Source organism: Camellia sinensis, chromosome 10 (genome assembly GCF_055761805.1).
Source record: "Camellia sinensis isolate YWXY chromosome 10, ASM5576180v1, whole genome shotgun sequence".
In the NCBI taxonomy this organism is placed as follows: domain Eukaryota; kingdom Viridiplantae; phylum Streptophyta; class Magnoliopsida; order Ericales; family Theaceae; genus Camellia; species Camellia sinensis.
Window position 1 is genome coordinate 15,045,145 of NC_138970.1, and position 25,681 is coordinate 15,070,825.

At 41.4% G+C, this 25,681-nt stretch overlaps 1 protein-coding gene across 1 annotated transcript; it reads right to left on the minus strand.

Moving 5' to 3' along the window:
* Positions 1–16,176: 16,176 nt before the first annotated feature.
* Positions 16,177–16,889, minus strand: LOC145800168 (uncharacterized). The gene is made up of 2 exons (XM_082889811.1): positions 16,747–16,889; positions 16,177–16,636 (listed from the first exon to the last, which is right to left on the minus strand). The coding sequence occupies exons 1-2, from the start codon at positions 16,887–16,889 to the stop codon at positions 16,177–16,179; spliced, it is 603 nt and encodes a 200-aa protein (XP_082745937.1).
* Between the last annotated feature and the right edge of the window lie 8,792 nt (positions 16,890–25,681).

The following is a 25,681-nucleotide window of genomic DNA, read 5'->3' on the forward strand; positions in this document are numbered from 1 at the left end:
TGTGGACAGTTTATCAGTGCTGAATGCAGCGTATGAGTACAGTGTGAGAACGCTGTGGAAAGTTTATCAGTACAGAATGCAGTGTATGAGTACAATGTATGAATGTCGTGAGCAATTTATCAGTGCAGAGTACAGTGCAGAATGCAGTGTATGCAGTGTATCAGACACTGTGAGATCAGTGTGTTAGGTGTTGTGTCGTGCATCAGATTACGTGAATCAGCTTGTGAGTGATTTGAGGCCATGGTCAGAAGGACATACCAGAATGCTGTAGAGGGCCAGGAGGTCAAAGGTCCGCTGCAACATCCCCATCATGGAGGCGTTCAGCTCCACGGATTGCCGGGTGTACTCAGAGGACGCCTGCAAAAGTGTAAGATACATCAGTATTCCGCGGAATATCAAATAAACTGAAATGAAATACAGATGCAAGATGCAAAATAAAGTAATACATACCGGAGGCAAGTCGGGGATGTCGGCTAACTCATGACCAGCCGGGGGAGGAGCAAAGGGGATCTGGTAGGTCGCCCCATCCTGCCCTCTGTATGTCAGTAAAGTGGGCAGAACAAGCCAACCGGTCCCCCGTCCTCCCTGAACTCTGCCCCTGCCACGGACTCGAGCCCTCGCCCCTGTCCTAGCTGCTGGCGCCACATGCTTGGCTCCCTCACCTCGACGGCCATCGCTCAGAGACCGCATAATGTACGTCTACACGTACTCTCTGTAGTCACCGATGCCTCTGAAGCGGGTCGCCTCCCAGCTGATAGTATAATCGGCCATTTGCTCGGTAGTGAGCCTCTCGGTCTCCCTCATATCCTCAAGAGGGTGAACCGGGACTATCTGCTCTGGTAACCCTAGGGTCTGGCGTAGGAAACGCTCACCCAAGTACCAACCCCGACAGACCGGGCCCTCCAGTAAGATCCGGAAACGCGAGGTCTCATCGACACCGGCAAACCGATCCCGCATCATGGCTGGCAAAGGAGCCCAAGGCTGCCAGGTGATCTGAAAATGCAATACAGTTTGTTATCTACTGTTATTGAAATACGCAGTGGAAAGGCGAAGCTTAAATGAACTACAAGTAAAACATACCTCTGCGGGGGTGATGGTGTTGAAGAAGCGGCGGAAGAAGCTAAATGTCTCTCGCGGCCTCCGGGTGCATCTCCCGTCAAAGCGACGCAAAAAAGGGACGACCAGAGGAGTCTCCGTGAATGGCACGGGTGCAAGCCTGGGAAAGTAGACGTAAACCCACAACTGCAGAGAAAACATCAATATGATTATCAGATAAAGCAAAATACAGAATAAAGCAGAAATGGCAGGGCCGTGTGTTGTGCAGTGTATTGTGTACAGTGTGCAGTGTGAGCAGTGTACAGTCAGTGTAAAGCAGAGTGTATGTGTGTGTCGCGTGTGCAGTATACAGTTAGTGAAAAGTAGACTATAGTATGTGCAATACAGAATACAGTACAAAGTACAGAAGATAGAAAAATAGAAATGAAAGGCAGAAAAAGAAATGTACCTCCCAAACACGCCAATAGCCCCCGAGCAACTGTTCGCTGCCGCGGGAAGCTGAGCTCATATATCTGTAGAGAGTGGCCAGAGCGGTGCCATCCCAGTCGTAATGCAAGATGTCTCTGACGTCCACCAGTGCGCTGAGCAGGCAGAGAGGCACGGTGTTCGCCCGGTCGGCGAAAATGGTCGTCCCAAACAAGAACATGAGGAAGCCGCGTGCGTATCTCTCCACGGCCTCCGGAGTCATCGGGGCTGCATCAACAAGGATGGGCTGGACCCTGAACTACACCTCGAACCAGGAATATCGGGCGTAGCCAGGACGCGCGAGAGGTGGCACCTCACCAAGCAGATAAATCTGAGCGGCAGTCCACTCATTCATGTCAGTATCAAAGGGGATCGGATCACCCCCTACCCCGATGCCTGTGAGCATCGAGAAATCATAGGGAGTCATCGTCATGTCTCCCGTCGCAGACAAATGGAACGAGTCGGTGGTGTCCCACCACCTCTCCACTAGAGCGGCGAGCAAGGGCCTGCAGGTCGTGAGTCTAGATAGTCCCCTGCAGAAAGCGCCGAAGCCCGCCTGGTCCACTATGCGACGGACCGCATCGGGAAGCTCGGCATACCAATCCCAAGCGCCGGTGTTCCCATACCCACGGATGGTATGGGAATCCCCCTGTAAACAAAAAAACAACAATTGCAAGGCAACATTCAAAATGCAGTTCTAAGAAGCATATAGGTATATAGCATGTGTGCATATTTTCAGATTTAAACAAATACCGGGTGCCGGTGTGCTTACAGTGAACTACAGCGTGTGATGCGTCAGTGTGTTTGGGTGGTTCAGAGCAGATGTAGCATGTGTGCAAGTTTGACAGATTTAAACAAATACCGGGTGCCGGTGTGCTTACAGTGAACTACAACGTGTGATGCGTCAGCGTGTTCGGGTGGTTCAGTACAGTATAGCATGTGTGCATATTTTCAGACTCAAGTAAATATTGAGTACCAGTGTGTATGCAATGAAATACAGTGTGCGCCATGTGTTTGGGTGATTCAGGGCTAGTGCAGTGTGTGTGCATGTGTCAGTCTCAAGCAGGTATCAGTTGTACGAATGTTTACAATCAACTACAGTATGCAGGGTATCTGAGCTAAAGCAATTAAAGAGTACAACCAGCTATGACAGTTTTGTATCCTACATTGCAGAAAGTAAAGCAGAGAAAGAAAGTTACCTCGGAAGTGTCGAAGGACAGGTGGGAGGTAGGCTCACGCAGTAATAGCTCATGTGGCACGTGCCTCTCGAAGCTCCGAAACTGGCGAAGTCCGTCAGGAGGTAGCACATGAATCGCCGGCCGGTAGGTCGCCGGGTCGAACGGGCGCTCCCTCAAAGGTAGGAGCTCGACCCCGGGATCCATCTCGTGATCCGAGGGAGTCCCACCGCGTGGAATGTCGTCCGCCATGTCAAGAATGATGAGAAAATAGCCGGAGGGAGGAAAACCGGGCTAGAATATAGAAAGTCAACCGAAAAGTCAACCCCCAAGAAGGTCGGAAATGGCCGAAAAGGCCGGGATGTGAAAAGGGTACGGAAATCAAGAGGAAAGCGAGGCGAACAAACCCCAAAAAGGTGGGAACGGCAAAAGAGGCACCGAAACAAAGATTTGTTCGGTTGAAAATGTCCGAAACGCGAAGAAAATCGCGAATCCAACGACGAAACGGGCGTAGAACGCGAAGAAAAGGAGAAAAGAGGAGAGGAAAACACTCTAGAGAGAGAGGGTGTGGAATTTCGGCGAAGGAGGAAATGAGAAATAGGGTTTAGAAACCCTATTTTAAAACACCCATGGTGAAATGTCGAATCTGCCCCGACTCAGGAACTTTTTGCCGGTCGGCAACATTTTGTGCCGGCTGGCAGAATATTGTGCCGATGAAATTATTTTGCAGCCGGTGGCTTCCCCTCCCGGCCGGTGGTGTTCCCACAACCTTGTTTAGGCCATATGAGTAGTTTTTGGTCTTCATAGCTCAAGAAAGTGCAAGAAAGTGTATCTCCGACGCTCAGCTGGCCTCCGTTTTGACCTCGGGTCGTATCTTCCATGCGTGACGCTCGAATTCATGCAAGGTGTATCCTTTTCGTATCCTTTTGCCTTTTACAAAATTCAAAAGTTGCCTCACGTGCATCGCATATCATCGCACTGTTTTGTGCATTTCAAATCAATCGCACTGTTTTGTGCATTTCAAGTCAATCGCACTGTTTTGTGCATTTCAAATCAATCGCACTGTTTTCTGCATTTCAAGTCGATCGCACTGTCTTGTGCATTCCAAACCATGGCACTGTTTTGTGCACTCGCGTTGTCTAACGCATCGCGCTGTTTTGCGCATCTCATTGCATTTTGCATATCTATTCATTTCATTGCTCGCGTAGACCGCATGTTAATTACATTACTTGCGTAGACCGCATGTTAATTACATTACCTGCGTAGACCGCATGTTTGTAATCAATTTCATTGCTTGCGTAGACCGCATGTTAATTACATTACCTGCGTAGACCGCATGTTTGTAATCAATTTCATTACTTGCGTAAACCGCATGTTAATTACATTACCTGCATAGACCGCATGTTTGTAATCACTTACATTACTTGCGTAGACCGCATGTTAATTACATTACCTGCGTAGACCGCATGTTTGTAATCAATTTCATTGCTCGCGTAGACCGCAAATTAATTTCATTACCTGCGTAGACCGCATGTTTTGATTGCGTAGACCGCATGATTGTTCAATTTCATTACCTGCGTAGACCACATGTTTTGATTGCGTAGACCGCATGTTTTGATTGCGTAGACTGCATGATTGTTCAATTTCATTACCTGCGTAGACCGCATGTTTGTTCAATTTCATTATCTGCGTAGACCGCATGTTTTGCTTGCGTAGACCGCATGATTGTTCAATTTCATTACCTGCGTAGACCGCATGTTTTGATTGCGTAGACCGCATGATTGTTCAATTTCATTACCTGCGTAGACCGCATGTTTTGCTTGCGTAGACCGCATGATTGTTCAATTTCATTACCTACGTAGACCGCATGTTTTGATTGTGTAGACCGCATGTTTGTTCAATTTCATTACTTACGTAGACTGCATGTTTTGCTTGCGTAGACCGCATATTTTTTAATTTCATTACTTGCGTAGACCGCATGTTAATTTCATTACCTGCGTAGACCGCATGCTTATGATCAATTTCGTTGCCTGCGTAGACCGCATGCTCCACTTACATGTCTGTATTTTCACAGCATTGTTATGCTTCCCATTTGCTTTGCGTTGTCACGCATTTTTCAAATACATTAATATGCATCGTACCCGTTGAGTTGTTTTCTTTGCAGGCACGATATTGTATGTACGGTTCATTTGAGGCTGGTAGACCGCATGTTTGTTCAATTTCATTACTTACGTAGACTGCATGTTTTGCTTGCGTAGACCGCATATTTGTTAATTTCATTACTTGCGTAGACCGCATGTTAATTTCATTACCTGCGTAGACCGCATGCTTATGATCAATTTCGTTGCCTGCGTAGACCGCATGCTCCACTTACATGTCTGTATTTTCACAGCATTGTTATGCTTCCCATTTGCTTTGCGTTGTCACGCATTTTTCAAATACATTAATATGCATCGTACCCGTTGAGTTGTTTTCTTTGCAGGCACGATATTGTATGTACGGTTCATTTGAGGCTGGTAGACCGCATGTTTGTTCAATTTCATTACTTACGTAGACTGCATGTTTTGCTTGCGTAGACCGCATATTTGTTAATTTCATTACTTGCGTAGACCGCATGTTAATTTCATTACCTGCGTAGACCGCATGCTTATGATCAATTCCGTTGCCTGCGTAGACCGCATGCTCCACTTACATGTCTGTATTTTCACAGCATTGTTATGCTTCCCATTTGCTTTGCATTGTCACGCATTTTTCAAATACATTAATATGCATCGTACCCGTTGAGTTGTTTTCTTTGCAGGCATGATATTGTATGTACGGTTCATTTGAGGCTGGTACAACCAGACGAGCCGCACAGGTATATACACGGTCTAGGAGACCATAAATCCTCGGAAGGTGCAAAACCTTCGGCACATTGATGTGTGCAGTTCACTTGCATTGTTGTGCATTTCTTGTGCAATCTACACGGTCTAGGAGACCCTAAATCCTCTGAAGGTGCAAGTCCTTCGGTGTTTGTCATGCCCGAACGACTTTTTGATAGGTTGCATTATCATGCATCATTGCATATTTGTAGATATTGCATTGTAGCTCTATGGCTTGCGCCTTTCCATGTTGAGCTTGGTCTGGTATGTGCCCATACTTTTCACGTCGAAACATAGTTCAGTGGACCGTTCTATGTTAGACCTGGCTTGTACGTGTACATGCCTTTCCTAGGCAAGATTTAGTTTGGCCCGCAGGCCATATCCATTATATTGCATTTCCATTCCATTGCATATTTGTAGATATTGCATTATAGTTTGCATGCATTCACTGCATCGCCCCCCCCCCCCCCCCCCCGCGTCTATGGCTCGCGCCTTTCCATGATTGAGCTTGGTCTGGTATGTGCCCATACTTTTCACGTTGAAACATAGTTCAGTGGACCGTTCTATGTTAGACGCGGCTTGTACGCGTACATGCCTTGCCTAGGCAAGATTTGGTTTGGCCCAAATGCCATTTCCATTGCATTATAGCTTGCATGCATTCATTGCATCGCCCTTCACCTATGGCTTGCGCCTTTCCATGTTGAGCTTGGTCTGGTATGTGCCCATACTTCTCGTGTCAAAGCATAGTTCAGTGGGCCGTTCTATGTTAGACGTGGCTTGTATGTGTACATGCCTTACCTAGGCAAGATTTGGTTTGGCCCGCGTGCCATATCCATTGCCACCACCCCAGCATATCCATATATATATATATATATATATATTGCATTATAGTGTATTTTTTGCATCCAGAATTAGGATCGTAGTCCTTTCCCCAGCGGGTCGTTTCCCCACTTATGTCATTCCACCCAATACTTGTTCTTGCGTCCGTCTACATTACTCATAGTTCAGTGGACCGTTCTATGGTAGACGGACTTGTTACCTCCATCAATCTATTTGACATAGGTGTGGTCTCGAACCACTCGTGATTGGATCATGATTCAATTGCTTTGCATATAGCTTGCATTGTTTCAATTGCATTTTCATTTTCATTTGCATTATTTATACATTGTTTTGTATATATTGCATGATTATAAGTTATGTCCGGCTCTGTGCATTGTCTTGCATTTTGCCCCTGCCTTCGGGCGTATACCTTATTTGTCTTGCATGTTTGTCTAACTCTTCGGCCTTGTCAAAAATGGGTCGTCTCTGGGCTTTGACATTCACTCCCATCATTGTTATGACTTTTGAGTTCTGTCAAAGAGGGGCAACTGTAGACACCTCATTTTTGACCGTCCTCAAGACTTGGACGTCACCATTAGAACACTTGGTGATTACCCTTGTTTGTGTTCGTTTGGAGTTCCCGAAGGTCTCGGCTACGCGTCTTGCCTCAGGATCTCCGAACTTGACTGTTTAGTGTCTGGTTTTGCACCAAACACTTGTGTTTTGCCTTCGAAAGGCAGGGAATGCCTTGTGAAGCATCCCCACACACCACCGGCCATGGCCAGAGGCCACCGGCTGGTGTTTTGCTGCCATCGGCAATCTATATTGCCGATCGGCATTCTTTGTTGCCGGTCGGCACTCCATTTTGCCAAAATGGCATTTTTGGGCAGCCGACTACTGTTCATCTGCTTTTGCAGATATTTTAATACAGCTGTCTTGCATTTGGCTCCCCTCCATACACGTGTATGGAGGGATCTCTCTCTTTAGAAGCTTGTCTTGTAAGCTTTACAAGACAAAAAGCTCTATAAGAGGAGCCCTTCTCTCCCTTGCTTAGGGTTAGACACTTTAGAGAGTTTAGACAGCCATATTAGGGTTTTGAGTTCTAGGGTTAGAATCCATACATATCCTATCTCTATATCTCCCTCTTGTGTGTGTTTAAGTGTATTTGTGTCTTACTATTGCACACAAACACATAGTGTTTCACCTTCACTTAGCTACTGAGGTTCTAAGAGGTTGGTTTTGGTGTTTTGGAGCTGGATTCAAGCCAAGGAGGGCTGTTGGAGCATCATTTGTGAAGGTGATCTACAAGGGTGAGAAACTTCCCTTTTATTCCCCATTTTTGCATTGCTTTTCTACCCATCTTAGAGCTGTTTTCGTGCTTATTGTATAATACAAAAAAGTTCTATTTTTAGGCCCTCTAAATAGTTTGTTTAGAGTGTTTTGTGGTTTGGAGGTGTTTGACCCCTCTTAGGACTTGAAAGACCCCATTTTGTGCTATTTTGAGTGAGCTCAGAGACCTTGATTTTGGGCCTTCTCACCACTGAAATCTTGAGGGATTTCAGAGGTGAGGATGGTGCCTTAAGGTCCCAAGAAGGAGAGGGCCACCCCCTCTCCTTGTTGTCCTTGAAATGGACCATTTTTGGCCTCTTGAGGGAGCATCTAGCTAAGCTTCATGTTGACCATGCCTTGGCTATTTTTTGTGCCTATTATATCATAATATGCCTCTGTTTATTGTTGGTTTTGGTACACCATGCATACTTAGCATACCTACCATGTAATGCCTTGTTATTGCCTTAATATGCCTTAGGTTGTTAGCCTTTGCTCTAGCATGTTTTAGGTTTAGCCTTGTGAAGGTTTTGTGCTCATTTTGCCATGTTTTAGGCCTGTCCATAGTTGTTTGGGTTGATCTTGGCATGCGTAGTATAGCTCCTTTGTATTTGAGCTTGTATGCTTCAAGTATGTGAATGTGTAGTATGTGTTGCTTGCATCATTTCGGTGGTTTGGAACCACCCTACATGTTATTTCAGTCCCTTTGGCATGCTCATATGTTTGCCTTGGATGCCTCTTTGAAGCTTTGGAAGCTTGCCTTGCATGCTCCATGTTTTAGCATTTATGCATGCCTTTAAATTCAAACCATCTAGATGCTATCTAGTTGGTCTTTTGGGCTTAGTTTCATGTGTTAAAACTTTGTTTTCGGTTGCCTAAGTCCTGCCATGTGTGGTTGTACTAAGTGTAGTCCATTGCCTCTTTGGTGAGCCTTGAATGCTTGGACCATTGTTGCATGCTTAGCTTGACTTGTTGCTTGGTTTGGCACCATGTTTTAACATGATTTTCAGAGCTTATGTTGCATGCTAATTGTCCATGATATCCCTTTTCAAGTGTGCCTTAGAGTTGCTTATTTAATGCCTAAGTGTCGGTCCAACTTACTTGCATGTGTGTATGTATGTTTGATCCCAATTCCTTGGTTTTTGGCCACTGTTTTAGGCCTATTTAGAGTTGCCTAAATCATGTATAAGTCCACCTTTTCATCAGTTTGCATTGCCTCATGTTTGCTTGTATGCTTGCATAAGTGTCTTGCCATGCCATGTTGCATCCTTAGCTTGCATGCCTAGGTTGCATTGCATCTTGCATCCACGCCTTGTTCCTTGACTTGGTGATAGGAATTGGGCCTTGGTTCGTTTGTTTGGTTTGCATTTCATTTGACATGAAAGTTACACACTTGATTCTTTGGGCCATCATGCATGGAAATGCGTGATTGACGGTCCGAGAATCGAGACACATGCCCTTTTGAGTCATAAACATGATAGGGGACATGATTGGTGCATACATTGCTTGAATTGTATTGCCATGCAAGTTCTGTCCTCTGCTACTGTGAGTTGCAGGTTCTGCAGGCATTCTTTGCCGACCGGCAGTATACATTGCCGACCGGCAGTAAATCACCAGCCGATGGATTCATTTTGTGCCGGTGACCACAATTCACTTTCGGTGGTAATTCTACTCAGCCGGTGGTGATTCCCAGTATCCAGAGAAGCATCCTTAAGACTTTGGCAGTCTTCAAAGAGGCAGAGCAGGGAAAACAGAGGCAGACTATGCATGGCCGTGCACTTCCGAGCAGGACCCAAGCATGTGCTGCATCTGGCTCTCCTCCCGAGGCGATTTACTGTTTTTCCTAGCTTAGTTGGTTTGTTAGCTAATTAGGCAATTTGTAATAATTAATTAGCTTGTAGGTTAATTATTTGTATTATTCTTTTGGTCCCTCTGAGTGAGGGCAATTGTGTAATAAGTGTGCGTGAGTGGGTGTATGTCTTCCAACCCCACGTCTTTCTTCCCTTTTATTTACCTGCTTATGATGGTAGATTAGGGCATGTTTAAATTAGCATACCTTATGTTATGCATGCGTGCATCCATACATTTGTCCCGCATGCACCGGGCTCGGTACATCATTCTAACTGCATTTGTATTTCAATTCCAAATTGAATACGTGCATTAATTGGTTGCATTTCACATGCCATGTTTAGGTTAGCCGAGCCTACTCTAATTGCATCTTGCATGTGTTGCATTAGTCAACTTAACATGAACTAGGATCACGCATGTTTGCTAACTAGTTTATTGTTTTGGCACAGAGTATGATGTAAGTATTTTATGCTTTAGCATCTCGCATGCGTGTGAATGTTAACATGATAGCATACTTACCATGTGGCTAGATGCTTATGTGATAAACTGTTTGAATGGCTGCGGATGAAGGTTGGATTGTTTGAGTTGGAAAAACTCGTTGAAATCCGTATTTTAGCCTACTCGCGAGTAGCAAATTCCAAAGCGCTTTTCAAAACAAACGGATATGCAATGCTTGTTTCCAAATTAGGCAATCTAGTCTATACTTGTTTGCTGTGCGCATAACATAGTAATTCTAGGCTAATAACCGGAATAAGAACACATAACATTTTCAAAATCGGATATCATGGTTAGTAGAGGCCGGTCTTAGGACCGGGCGAAAGGGGGTGCTCATAGCTGACCTTCCCCGATCGTACCCAAGCTCCTGAGCCAAGACAACTTTGGTGATAACGGACATGTGGCCTTCGGCACCGAGTCAGAGTTTCCTAAATTCCCCCATAAAAAATATTTCGGTGGCGACTCTGCATCTGGCAAAGCAGTCCATGTTTGGCACTTCTTTTCAAAAAAATCTGTTTCTCAAAACGATTTGCCGGATTTGGACTCTTTGGTTCAGATTAAGAATCGTGACACAAATCGAGTCCGAGCTGTAGTGACCCAAAAACGAACAGAACAGGACCCACCCTCCCGGGGCGTTCGGGGACATCTACACATCCCAAAAAGAAAGTTTTAAACTTCATATGAGTCTTACAAAATAACAAAAAGGAAATTTCTAGTATTCCTAAGATAGCCAAAAGTCTTCAAAGGTTTCCGGCTCGTCGTCTTCCGCTATGAGTTCCGCTTCGTCACCTGGCATGATACGCCGTGAGCTTTGAATGCCCAGTAAACACACACACACCCCACCCCTTTTTCCCAGTCCAATACACAATCACATTTATAGCACCAAGTAGTAAAGCATGATACTCCAATAAACAAATAAATACATTAAGAGTTGAGTCAGATGTTAGTAACTAGAAATCCCCCAAAGAGATTCCGTCCTCCCGACTATAAGAATCGGACGCGGATTATTCGGTATGCCCCCTCTTTTGCTGCTTTGTTGCAGAACTAACCTCGGATGCCTACCAACGGTTATATACCGCATAGCGCCAACCGCAGGGCCTCAAAAGAGACGGTAAAAATAGGGCCTTGCCCGAATCCCTCCTTACACCAAACCACCTAGGGTCCGAATACAACCGCTCTGTTCAAGGGTCCCGAAAACCACTTGCGCAAGTTTTAACCTCGAATAGGGAACGCATCCCAACAAACCATATATCATATTTTCTCATCTTTTCATTACTCAAGTGTTCGAAAACCCAATACCCACCCAATTAGGTTTCCAGTTGAATTAAGTGTTTTAAGTCAAGGTTAGTCCAACTAAACAATAAAATAAAATTCACATAAGCATGCCTCCTCAAGAAGATAAATAACATAACATACCCATACAACATTATGCCAAGATATGTTAATAGGGCCATTAAACATTTTCATGAATACAAGGGTATAAAACATCCAAACATAACAAATTTCCAGATTTAACATCACATGAAGGTTAATATGGAAGAACTACTTAGGTTCATCCACCAGACTCGGTTTTCCTATGGTTCGTAGAGAATTTGATCTAGTTCCTAGAACATTTTTCGGAAATGGGATTGCTTTTCCCAATTTTAAGTTATTTAGAAAATAGTCCAGCACTGTTCCAGAATCTGTCCAGAATCTGCCCAGATTTGTCGACTGTTACGAAAACTTGTTTTTCTTGCAAACCACTCAATGTTTTTCGATGAAACCAATTTTAGTTGAAAGCTAACTCCTTAAGGAAGGTTTTGACATAAAATAGAGGTTCAGAATATTTTTGTACATTTTATGGAATTTTTTAAAGTTGACTGCAAAAACAAGTTTTAAGGTAGAATGCCCGAAACAAGAAAATTTATAAAAAGGGGGTTCCACCATGGGAAAGTTTCATTTCTTTTGTGAAGAAAATATGCTAACTATCACATGTTTAACTCAGAAAATTTTTTTGAAAGAGTAACCTTGAAAAGTTGAGAGATGTGTACAAAAGAAGATGGTTTTGTGCCAAAATGGGTAAAATACATGAGAGATGGAAACAATACTCAAATCTTAGTATTTTCAACATAGGAACTTGATAATAACAGATCTGAAACTTTATCTAGAATCTCTAAAAGCATGCATTAGAAAAGGAAATGAAGAGAGGGTTGTGTTGGTGGCTTACCTTCCACCTTTGCACAAGAAACTCTTTTCTTCCTCCCTCTTCTTCTCTAGACTTCTCTTCCTTGCTCTCCCCCATCTTTCTAACCAAAATGTGTGTGTGAGTGAGTGTGTTGTGTGTATGTTTGCAAGCTAGGGAGGGTGTGGTATATATAGGCAATTTTTGATGTAAAATGTCCTAAAAGCCCATTAGTTGGAAATGGATGGAAAGGTTAGGATTTGTTTGGATTCTAAGGAAATGGAAGGGATTTGGGAGGCTTGGTTAATGATTTAGGCAACACTAGTTAGAAAGAACTAGTTTTGGAATTAACAACCTAGGTCTAGGGTACTAGGTTTGGGTTTCCTAGAATATCATGATGATATATATTGAAAATTGGCTCCTCTCTTCTCCCTAGGATGATGGGGTTATTTTTTTATTAATTTTAGGTACAAGGGCACATCCCTCAAGGTGTGTACATATATATATATATATATTGCAAGATTGATGGTATACCAAGGTACAAGGTACAAGTACTAGTTTGGGGTAAATTTAGAATTTAAATAAAGAAGTAAGGGCTTGGAATTAAACTCATGTATTGGAACCTTACTTATGTAGAATTAAATTAAATTAGGTTAGGGAACCTAATCCGGCTAGTGTAATTCTTGTTCTGATAAAAATTAAAAATGCTATCTGGCAAGATTCGAAATAGTTTAAGAACTGAGGGGCTTTAAAGAAATAATGCAAATGTAAGGGGTTTTTTTTATTATTATTATTTTTTTTTTAAAGAAAATACATTTTTCCGGAGCTTCACATTAAATGTAATGAAATGAGGAGGATTAGAACCTTAATGATGTATTTAATTATGATCTAGTTAGGTCTAGGACTAATGTAAATATCTTCTAGTTAGAAGTACACACATATATATAACAAATCTTTATAGGTACCAAAGTCATTATTGCTCCAAGATTTCAAGAGATTTTAAAGTACAATGATTATAATCTAGGGGGGTATGATGGCTAGCCATGTGATGGTGAATTGATGGACATGTTATATATATATATATATATTTTGTACAAATCTTGGAAATTGTAAAATATATTATTAAAAAAGATTTTTGGGTAAAAGTGTATATATATAAATATATAATAGTACTTGTTTGGGGTCAATTTGTGATTTAATAAAAATGTGCGGGCTTGGGTTCAATTAAAGTATCTATTTCAAGTGTAAAATAATTCAGGTTGTATTATCTTGCTTTGAATTTAAAGGTAAATAACCGAACGATGACTGTAAAAATTGAAAGTTAAGGTTTAGAGCGATTAATCTAAAATTTGAGAGTTTTGTAATTAATATTAGAGTGTTAGAAGTGATTTCTAAGCTTCCAGGATCGATTAGGGTTTGTATGGATTCGCCCGTGATGTGTTTTCAGTCCTAGGGCTTAATTTGCGATTAATCGACGAACTAAGGGCTTTATTATAATAATTCAAAATTTAGGAACCTAATAAGGTTTACAAAAAAAGTCAGGGGCCTCACAATTATTTTCTTATTTCCTCCGATTTTTCCGAACTCCACTCCTTTCTTCTACCTCTATTTTTTTGTGATCCTCAGCTTAGTACCTTAATCCCTATATATACATGTCTGGAGTGTTGATACCTCAAGTCTAATTTTTCCTTTAATCATTACGTGCACATGTGGCATACTTTGGCTGCCTCCAACAATGCTCAACAGATTACACATCCTCCTAATAGTGCCACCTCTCATTTATCAACCCTAATAGTGACACCTCTCAACTTTTGTTACGTAATTATACTTGGGTCCCAAGTAAGAAAATATTTACATCATCCTCTTTTGATAATCATACCACAATTCCTAATTAAGTTATATTGTAGGCACATATAACTATTAAATTAGATATATTATTTTGTTTCTATATTTATCTTACTATTACTACCACCACTATCACTACTATTGTTATTATTACTATTTTGTTTATTTTAAATATTTAGGGTGTCACAATTTGTTTTACGGATATGATATATTTGAAATTTGTTCACTAACCCCTTTACTTTAATGTCATTCGCTGGGCTTTAACTCACTATTTTTATATATATATATATAGGTGAGCGTTCTGGAGGGCAAGCCTAGAAGGAGTCTTTAGCTGGGCCACCATTTTAAAGCCTACCGAGTTGTTTTGTGTGCCTCTGAGTTAGGGCTAGGCCTGGAAGGCCATTGTCAGGCTTTTGATCATGATGTACACTTTTGATACGTGCATATTTTTTGTATTAGATATTATTTTATAAGTTATGTATCGATAAGTGGGTAAATTAATGTTTATATGTGTATGTGTTTGTTCATATTTGTTCATATAGATGTCCAGCTCATTGGACCATTGGTATTTTTGTATATTGTTTCCACTAGCCCTGATTATTTTATTTTATTTTTTTGATTTGTACAAGAAGGCCTTTGGTAATCACAAATTATTGGCCGGTTACCACACTCAACTCATAGGGGTGGGTTTGGGTCGTGACAAATTTAATCCAGAGGCAAACTCATCAATTGTTGCCTCATCAATACCGACTCCACTGACAGCACTCTTATGGTAATTAATTTTTAAACCAGACACAACTGCAAAACACCTTAATACTCTCTTAACATTTGTGACCTCCACCCAATCTGCCTCGCAAAATAAAATTGTGTCATCAGCGAATTGTAAATGTGATACATTCACACCACCAGCCCCAATAGTAGCCCCTCTTATCAGACCTAACTCTTTTGCTGTTACCAGAAGCATGTTTAAACCTTCAGCTGCAACGTTAAACAAAAATGGTGAAATTGGGTCCCCTTGCTGCAGATCTTTTTGTGGAATCACTTCCTCAGATGGAGACCCGTTCACAAGAATTGATACACTAGCAGAAGCTAGGCAAGATTTCATCCATTCCACCCATTTTGTCCCAAAACCAAATTTGCTCAACATATCAAACAAAAAATTCCAGTTTACTATGTCATACGCCTTTTTAAAGTCAAGTTTTATAGTTAGTTCACTTCTCTTGTTTCTTTTCCACCAATCTGCCACTTCATTTGCTACCAATATACCATCCAAAATATTTCTCCCACTCAAGAATGCAGATTGGGCTGCACTAATAATGCTTGGTAACACACGCTTAAATCTATAAGCCAGGGACTTTGAAAGAATCTTGTACACTTAATTTATAAGACTGATTGGCCTATAGTCCTGAATAATGGCTGGACTATGCTTCTTAGGAATTAGTGTTACAAAAGAACAATTCAAACCCATCACCAACTTACCATTCTCATAGAACTCAACCATGAATTTGAGAATATCCACTTTCATAATCCTCCACCCCTTTTGCATGTTAATCAAATTAAATCCGTCGGGGCCAGGTGCTTTTTTCCAATCACACTCCTTGATTGCTGCCCATATTTCTGATTCAGAAAACTCCTTCTCCAACATCTCAGCTTGAGCTGGTTCAAGGGACCTATGCATTCCTCCAATCTTGGGTCTATCCTTCCAATGTTCTACAAAAACTCCACCAAAATAACTTGCAATTTCTTTCTTCATCTCTGTAGGGTTATTGAAAGTGTTACCCTTGATTGTAATGGAGTCCATCAAGTTTCTACTCTGACGCTTTGTAGCCAGGATGTGGAAGAATCTAGTATTCCTATCTTCTTTCAACGCCCAATCTGCTCTAGATTTCTGTACCCAAATCCATTCCTTCATTTTCCTTAGTTTCCAAAACTCCCCTTTAACCTCTATTTTTCTTACTAGATAAGCCTCATGCAATGGTCTCTCCTCTGAAATTATTTCTAAAGCTTGCAATTCCTCCTATGCTTCTTTGATTTTAAGCTCATCGTTCCCAAAAACTTCCTTATTCCACACTTTCAATGCTTCTTTCAAATCTTTCAGTTTGGACTTCAATCTAAATCTCGCCCATCAAACCACATGTGTGCTTTCCCCAACGTCTCTTACCTTGTTCATGAAAGTGGGATGAAGAACCCAAGCATTTAGGAATCTAAAAGGCTTAGGCTCGCAATCCCTATCATCTTCCATTAAAATTATTGGACAGTGATCTGATAACATCCTTGACAAACCCCAGAGTTTAAAACTAAACCACTCTAGCCATTCTATATTGACTAAGAATCTGTCCAACCTGCTCCATGTGTTCCCTTCCTGTGCATTGCACCAAGTGAACTTTCGACCCAACATTGGAACATCCATTAACTCCAATTCATTTATAAAATCATTAAACTCATTCATCCCACCATCGCTCGAATTGCACCCTTTCTTTTTGCCTATTGACCTCACTTCATTAAAATCACCCCCAATGCACCAGGGTTTAGGGAACATGGTTTTTAAATTACTCAATGATTCCCCAAATTTCCTCCTCAGACTCCTACCATTAGGTGCATAAACATTAACAAACACACATTCTATTTACTGATGAAGTTTTCCTGAAAGTACTAGACAATTTCTACTACTGCAACAATCGCCTAATTGAAACACCTTAGGCCTCCACACACACACAACAAACCACCAGCATTACCATCTGCATCTACTGCCATAAAGCCAACCTCATCATAAGGCCACAAAGATTGAACAAACTTCTCTGTAACTCCTAATGTTTTGGTTTCTTGTAATATGACCATATCAACCTTCTTATGTCTTAACAGCTATTTCACTCTCCTTCTCTTCTCATTCCTCCCAAAGCCTCTAATATTCCAAGATCATATATTCATTAACAAACTTGTTAAAACCCCTTTTTTCTCCAAGATTGCTTCTTCAATCTACCACACTTTCCTTTCTCTTTGCAGCCTGTACCATGCCATCTTTTTCTATTAGGATAATTTTCTCTATCACCTCATTTTCCTTGCCTTCAAAATCTACACCCAAGGCTTTCCCAATGTGTACTGTAGCTTGAGCTTCATTTTGTAGGTACCTTAATTTGCTAGAGTTCTTGCTATGTGATATTGATGACGACAGAGCTTCTACTGCAGCCCTAACAACTGCCCCTTTTCTAAACCCATATCTGAACCATGCCTTATTTTGTCCCCTTCTTCTTCTCTTTAATGCCTCAGTACTCAGCTGATCAATACCAAGTCTTCTACTCAAACCCCTATCAAGATTTGGAATACCACTAGTAACCACTAGGCCTCCAATTTTCTCTGAAGATGGCTGGGCTAATAATTGATTACGATTACCATGGGCTTTCTCCTTATGCCTCTCCATTATATCATGATTTAAGCCCATACGTAATCCCTTAAACTGAGCCTGGTCCAACACCACGTTGACATTAATACTGGGCCTATGTAGATCTTAGTTACTTATGCTTTTCATAAAGTCCACTGAGGTCTCATTTATTATATCTCTTCCACTTCCCTTATTGGTGCATTGTATCATTACTTTGGGCATGCCTTCCTCTTTTCCCAACCTTGCTCCAACTGATCTTGGGCCTCCCACTTCATAGCATGTTTCATTTACTATTGAGGCAGTAAATGAGTTACAATTGCAATCCGCCCTAGCCTTGTTGTTCCCTCCCTTTTGATTGTATGCCACATCATCATTACCTGCCACTTCATCCCCTTGCTCATCCTCGTCATCGTCATCATCATCATCTTCAACCTTCCCATTTTCTTTCACTGCAACTAAAGCCTCACTGTACTGATAATTGGGTGATTCTTCTTCCCTTTGCTAAGTATGACATGAACATAGCTCTTCACACACCCTAACTGTGCTTGCAAGACCTTTATTACTCAGTATAATGTTCTTGTTGATTGGCTCCATGATTTTTGTCAAAACTTTTACTTTACCCTGTGCCAAGTTTGTCATTGACATTGTGTTTTCCTCAATCTCCACTGCCTCACCCCATAATTCCCCAATTCTCCTGAAATTGGAGTTGTTCCATGGATTAAAAAGGATACCATAGCAGCACAGCCAAACCTTCCTTTCTTGTTTTATAACAAGATCTTTTCTCCACTCTACCATGGTTTCACACCAATCATCAATCCATTCACCTATCACTTCCCCCTATTCCTTAACGCCTCCATTGATTCGAAAGATAATACTGCTACTTTTCCTCCACCGTCTCGTACACAAACATTCTTCAGTCGTCTTTTCATAAATTCCTTTCTAAAGTCTGAGTAATGACAATGCTTCCTAAGTGTGGCTATAGCACTTGCGTGTAACCAACTGCTTCCATATTCCTCTACTATAACCACATCAACAAGATCATCGTGCTGTGTTTCTTTTTTAACCACCTCAGAGAAAGATGTTCTTCTAATTTCCTTCCCTCCAGTACTTCTTGGACCTTGAAATACTTGTTTATCAAATATCTGTTGCTCTTCTTTTTTACCTCGTCCAAATGCTGCAATCTTCACTACTAAAGATCTATTATCACACTTGTAGATCGCCCGAACTTCGCTCCGCGCGCGAGGGCGCGGATCGTAGGTCTTAGCTACTACAGTTCAGACTCCTATCACAGTTCTGAATCTAATCTCACAAAGTACAATGTAAGACTGATAAATCCCCAAAGAGTCCAAATCTGGCAAATCATTTTTGAAAAATCAATTTTAATCAAGAAGTGCCAAACATGGACTGCTTTGCCAGATTACAGAATCGCCACCTAAATATTTTTTTTTGAAAAATTTAGGAAACCCTGACTCGTGCCTAAGGCCACGTGTCCGTCATCACCAAAGTTACCTCGACTCAGGAACTTGGGTACAAGAGGGGAAGGTCATGCAATGAGCACCCCGCTCGCCCGATCAAAGAATCGGCCTTTGCTAACATGGCATGTTTTTTTTGAAAACACATGCGTTCTTATTCCGGTTTATTAGCTAGCTTACTATGTGACGCGCACAGTATAAAAGTATAGACTCAATCACACGGATTGGAACAAAACAACTCATGTTTGTTTTTAAAAGTGGTTTGAAAGTGCTACTCACAAGTAGGCTAAGACGCGGATTTGCCACCCTCGGGTGGGTGGGCTTGTAAAAACATAATTTTGCCACTTCAAGTGGTCTTAAAACTTACAATCATCGAGTTGTTCCAGTTCAGGCAATCAAACCTCCATCCACAAGCATTCAAGCAGTTATAGTAGTTAAGCACATAGCCACATGGTAAGTATGCTAAACATGGCAACACTTACATGCATGCAAGGATGCTAAAGCATAAACACTCACAGTGTACGCCAAGCCAAAACAGAAGCTAGGTTAGAAATCAATGCATAATCCTAGCTATGTCAAGAATGCCTAATGCAACCCATGTAAAAATGCAACTAAGATATGCTTGGCTATTTTAAGATGCCATGTGAATGCAGCTTGATAACATGTATTCAAATTGGTATTGAAATACAATGCAGTTAGTATGATGTGCCGAGCCTGGTGCATGCAAGACAGATGAATGAATGCAAACATGCGAAAGATAAGTATGCTAATTGAAATATACCCTAAAACTAACCACTGAAAGCAGATAAGTAAAAAGGAGAAAGAAATGGGGGTTGGAAGACATGCATCACACACACGCACACTTATTACACCAGTTGTTCCCTCTCGACGGAGGGTTCGAATAATAAGTTAACTAGCTAATCTAAGCTAATTAAACTAATTATTACAAAATGAAACTAATTAACTAATCCTAGCTAATTAAATATTACAATCCAAATTGAAACAAATAGCTAATTGCATTAACTACTCAAGTACAAAACCAAAGCATTATCTGGCTAAGTAAAGAAGCTAAGTAAAGCAGTAAAAGAAGAGGTCCTCAGGGCGAGAAGTGCATGCATGCTCGATTGCTTTGTTCGGAAATCCATCGCGATGCCCCAACTTGCTTCTGTTTGCATTTGTTCTCAGAACACTGTACATACTGCCAGATAGCTTTTGCACGACCAAGGAGACTTCCAGGAGGGCCGCCGACCACTTATTGGTGTTGCCAACCACCTGATGACCACTTACCTTTGCTGCAGACCAGAAAAAGTGGTCGGCCAGCCACTTTTACTGGTCTGCCGACCAGAAAATTCTGCACACTTCTAGTTTGCTGCAACAGATAACAAGAAGGGGTACGGCAATGTATTTGCAAGATATGTGTCCACAACTACCCTCCCTATCATTTCATGAGATCAAGGGAGTGCGGTTCTCAACTCTTGGGCCACCAACCGAGCATCGCAATGCACGATGGCCAAGAAGCCAAGATTGCACAATTCAATGTAAATGGATGCACAAATAACACTTAAGGGCCTTAACCTCTATCATGCATGATCAAGAGGGTCGGCGACCGAGAAATGAGGCACGTTTCATCACTTCAAGTATGAAACGTCCCTCGTTTCTCGTGTTTGGACTAACACCCTATCCAAACACAATTCAATGCATACATTATCAAATCTAATGGCATGCAAACTCAATGCAATGTATGCAAACATAATGCAATGCAACAAGCATGCAAACATAATGGACATTGCAAGGGCTATGTAATGCAACACTGAATGAACCAAACTAATCTCAAACAAGCTTCATGCATGCCAAGACAATGGCCAAAACATGCTGAAAATGAAGTCCAAAAGCATATACAAGCATGTATGCCAATTGGCTCAAGAATTAAGGCATTGAGATATGACTCTCAAGAGCACTTAAAGAGTGAAAAACATGGAAGTGTGACAACACTATAAGCTCTGAAATCAAGCGTTAAATGATGCCAAATCACATAAACACACAAGCATAGCATGCTAGAAGGCCTAAGGCACAAGGCTATCAAAAGGAACTACACAAAAGCATGCAATACATGGCACAAACGACTGAACCAGTCATGGACAGAGCTCAATTAGGTCAAAACAAAAACCAAAACATGCTGAGATGGGAGCTCACAAGTCTAGACAAGCATGCATACACATTAGGTCATAAGCAAGGCACAAAGGCATAACCCTTAAAGACACTCAAAGAGTGAAAGAAATGAGAACATGGAAATGCTACATGCTCTGAAATATCATGTTAAATGATGTCAAATCATGCACATGTCACAAATGAAGCATGCTAGGAGGCTCAAAACTTGAAACTATCATAGGCACTTGCACTATAGCTATGAAATACATGAACCATATGCCAAGACAACCCAAAACAGTCCTAGAGCATGTCAAATAAAGGCTAAAACATGCACGGAGTGCAGCCAAAACAAGCTAGCATGAAAACATCAAGTAAACTAGGCCAATGAGCATGGTTACTCTACACCTACCAAGACCAAGCATGGGATGACTTTACCAACAAAAATCCGAGTTGTATTATGGCAAAATAACCCCAAAAACCCACTGAGATGGCATCTCAAAAAGCTTAGGCAAGATGGCCTGCCTATTGGCTCATGTTCAAGGCATAAAGCACAACCCCTCCAAAGCATTGAAAGAGTGAAAAAGTGGGAACATGGAAACGCTATATGCTTTGAAATCACATATCAAATGATGCCAAATCATGTGAATAGCCCAAGTAATGCATGCTAGTAACTTGGAAACTCAAAGCTAGTGAGCTAGAATGCACTATGACTATGCAAAGCAAGGCATGCATGACCAAAACAACATCAAACAGAGCTTAAGCATGGTAAAACATAAGGAAAAACTTCCTGGAGTGGAGCCAAAAGCATGCTAGAATGATGGTCAAAAGCATGATGCATGTTAGGCTAGTATGCAAGATTGCACTACAAGTGTGTGAAGCATGCAATAGGCTATCAAACCAAGTCTAGACAGAGCTATAGCATGCTAAAACAACACCAAAAACCTACTAAGATAGATCCAAAACAAGCTTAGAAAACATGCTATTTTGATGAGCTACAAGTAGGATTACACTACACATACAAGAAGCATGCAAGGGGTGACCAAGACAACCAAAAACAGAGTTATGGCAGGTCTAGAAATTCACAAAAAGGAGCCTAAACAAAGCCTCCAAGAAGTAGAAACACATGCTCTTTTGGAAGGCCATCAACATAAGAATATAAGAGAAGAGGAGAGGGAACAATCCCCACCCATTTAAGGCCTCAAAACCAAGTTTCCACCACTGAAATTCCTCTGGAATTCAGTGGTAGAGAGGCCAAATAAAGGTGATCACAAAGGCTTAAAGAGATGGCTCAAAAGCCTAGCAAATAGGGCATGCAAGGGAGCAGATCACCCCCAACACCAAAGAAACCTCAAACAAACATCTTAAACACTTAAAATTAGAGCTTTTTGCAGTAGAAAGTTAGGCCTAAATCAGTATGCAAATAGGGCCAAAGACTTAAACCAAAACAAAGCTTTAAGAGGTTAGAAACTCACCCTTGTAGAACAACTTCAAAGCTGCAACTCCAGTAGTTTTTCTGAGCTCAAACCAATCCAAAAACACCAAAACCAATTCTAGGTGCCTCAGCTCCAAGAGTGTGGTGTTTCATTATGTGTTTGTGTGCAAAAATGTGAAGAAAAGGCACTTTCAAGCACAAATATGAGACGAAGGGAAGAAATAGAGATAGAGATATATGTATATGCCCTAAGCAAAATTTATGAACCTGAGACAAAAGGGAGGAGGCTTCCACTTATAGAAAAGCATGCATCAAGCTTGTTGAGCAAGCTTGAAGCTTGGATCAATCCACCCATACACATGAATGGAGGATACAATCTGTGCACTCCAGCTGGCATAGCTAGCATCCACAACACCTGCAGAAAGTGAAGGAAAGCTGCCGACCAGTTGAAGTGGTCGGCCAGCTACTTTTTCTGGCTGGCAAGAGGAAAAGGTGGTCGGCAAAGGGGAACGAGTGGTCTACACCAAGAAAGCAAAGTGGTGGCATGGTTGCCGACCACTTTTGGTGGTCCAAAGGCCACCAAGACCAGTTGGCCGATCAGAAAACTGGCTGGCGGGGAAGAAAAGTGGTTTTCAGGGAGAGAAACTGGTCTCCAACCCTCATTCCATCCTCCAAGCAAGGAAAACAAGGTTTGTGCCAAAAACAAACCAAAAAAGAAAGCAAGACAAGAGTCCAGGGGTCGAGGTGCGCAATCGGAAGCCTCGAAAACTAGTCTACGGGCACCAAAAGTGGTCTACGGGAGGGAAAAGTGGTCTATGGCCACAAAAAGTGGTCGACAAGACCTCTGTGTCCCTCTAGACCAAGGCAACAAGTCATGGTCCGAAAACCAGGCCAAATGGAGAACGTTAAGCGGTCCCGAGACAAGGCGCACGGCCGAAGGCTCCAGAAATCGGAAACTAGTCTCCAAAAGGGAAAAGTGGTCTACGACCACAAAAAAGGTGGTCTACAGACCTCTCTTTCCCTCTAGGGAAGAGAAAACAAGGTTTGGTTCAAAACCAAACCAAAAAGGGAAGCAAGACAAGGCGCTCAGTCGAAGGCTCCGGAAACCGAAAACTAGCCTTCAAGAAGGAAAAGTAGTCTACGACCACAAAAAGTGGTCAGCGGACCTCTCTCCCCCTCCAGGCAAGGTCAACAAGGCATGGTCCACAAACCAAGGCAAAACACAAAGAGTTCAGAGGTCCGGAGGCAAGGCACTCAGCCGAAAACTCCGGAAACTCGAAACGAGCACAAACGTGCACAATCACCGAGCGCTCAAATGATGACGTCTAAGTCTTTAGGTCGTCAAAAATAGGGTGTCTACAACACCATACTCCATTTGCCTTCTATATAGCCACCTGAGCTGCAATTGGACAATCATAACGGACAAAACCAAATCTTGAGCTTGTTGTTTTCCTTCGCTTGAATGTAATGAGCACATTTTAACCACTCCCAACTTTGTGAACAAAGTGTATAGTCCTCTAAGATCCATGGAATCTGGTAGGTTGTCCACAAACACTGTTATAACGCTCGAATTGCCCATGCTCCTCCTGTGTTTCTGACGAAAAACTAGAATCCATTCTCCATCAAACCTGATTAGTGCTCCATGAAACTTCTCTACTACTTGCTTCCTCTCTACTTGCTTCCTGTCTATCACCTGCTTCTTTTTCCTAATTTTAGCTATTGTAGTCCCCCCCACCCCTTCTGCATCTTATGCTCTGGCAGTGTGTTGTTTGAGGAGTCACCATACTCGCCTCCTTCTTTCATTATGGAATTTAGCCACTCGTCACAATACTCTGGCTCTGGCTCTGGCTTTGACTCTGGCTGTGGGCTCGAAGGGCTTTGAATTACAGCACTCTGTTGCACATTGTGCTTGTCGACAATGGCTAGAGGTTGGTCGTCACTACTGCTCCCTCCACATGATTCTTCTCCTTGGACTACCCTCCTACTTGGAGATGCACTACAATATATAAGAGTTTTAGAGACTAAAATCTAAAATATTTGGTCTCTAAAAGTGAAAATTTTATTGCAAAACACATTTAGGGACCAATTTTTATCGTTATGAGAATAGTCGTTAAAAGGTTGTCCGAAAAAGTCAAAAATAAGGTTTTTAGTGACAAAATTTTAAAAATATCACTAATAAATAGACTTTTAGGGACAAAATAATTTGGTCTCAAAATGATTTTGTTTTTAGACAAAAAAATTTGGTCCCAAAAGAATAATAATTCATCACTAATATCTAATTTTTGTTGCTAAAAATATAATAACAACAGTCTTCGCAGCAAAAATATTTGATTCCTAAAAAATAATTTTATCCCTAAATTTTAGTGTCTAAAATCTTTTTTTTTTTTTCATAGTGATGGCTCATCTTCAGTCAAAGTTATACCTTCTCACAATCTTCCATCGTTAGCACTTAGCACACAGGTTGGAAGGAAGGCGTAGGATAAACAACAATCTGGCTACCAAGTGCTATTAATAAGCTTATTACATCTGCCTTTTCATTATTTCGAGTCCTGAAAACCCTTTTAGATCTGCTTTTCATCATTTCCGTTAGATTAGATTCACACCTTACATTTGTTATCCGTTTACATAAAATTGATTTGGAGCATCAGATAAGCAATACCCATAATGCTCCAAGACTACTTAATAATTACACACTAATACATAAAATGATAAAAATCAAAATGACTAAATTCAAACATAGGTTGGAGAAATACACAAGTTGGCTAATGTGAAAAAAATAATAAAAAGATGAAAAATAATGAGTGTTGCTAGAGATGCTCTTATGATTCCAATGTGTATTTATCATTACAGTTTCACAATTTTTATGTAATTATAATTAATATATTCGGGATTACTCAAAAATATCTTTAAGCAAGCCAAAAGTGGCTCACAAGCATGGAAAGAGCCTGTTTGGTATAGTTTTTCACAAGTTAAAAATTGATAATCAAAAAATAAAATTTAGGATAAATTACACTGACCTCTCCTGTAGTTTCAATAATTACAGTAACCTCTCATACTTTACCTGACATTCTCCATATTCCCCCTTCTGTCAAATTGGAACTAACGAGGTTACTTTTTACATAATAAATGACCTTATTGCCCTTCCATTTAAAATACTAAAAAATATTTTTTGATTGGAGGACACGTTTGGAAGAAACGA

What these genes read in the sequence shown, in the direction of transcription:
- LOC145800168 (XM_082889811.1), bottom strand. Translation starts at nt 16,889, where the DNA reads ATGGTCATATTACAAGAAACCAAAACATTAGGAGTTACAGAGAAGTTT. An exon ending in TGTGTGTGTGGAGGCCTAAG is followed by an intron (nt 16,637 to 16,746) that starts GTGTTTCAATTA and finishes ACCTAATGGTAG; the next exon opens with GAGTCTGAGGAGGAAATTTG.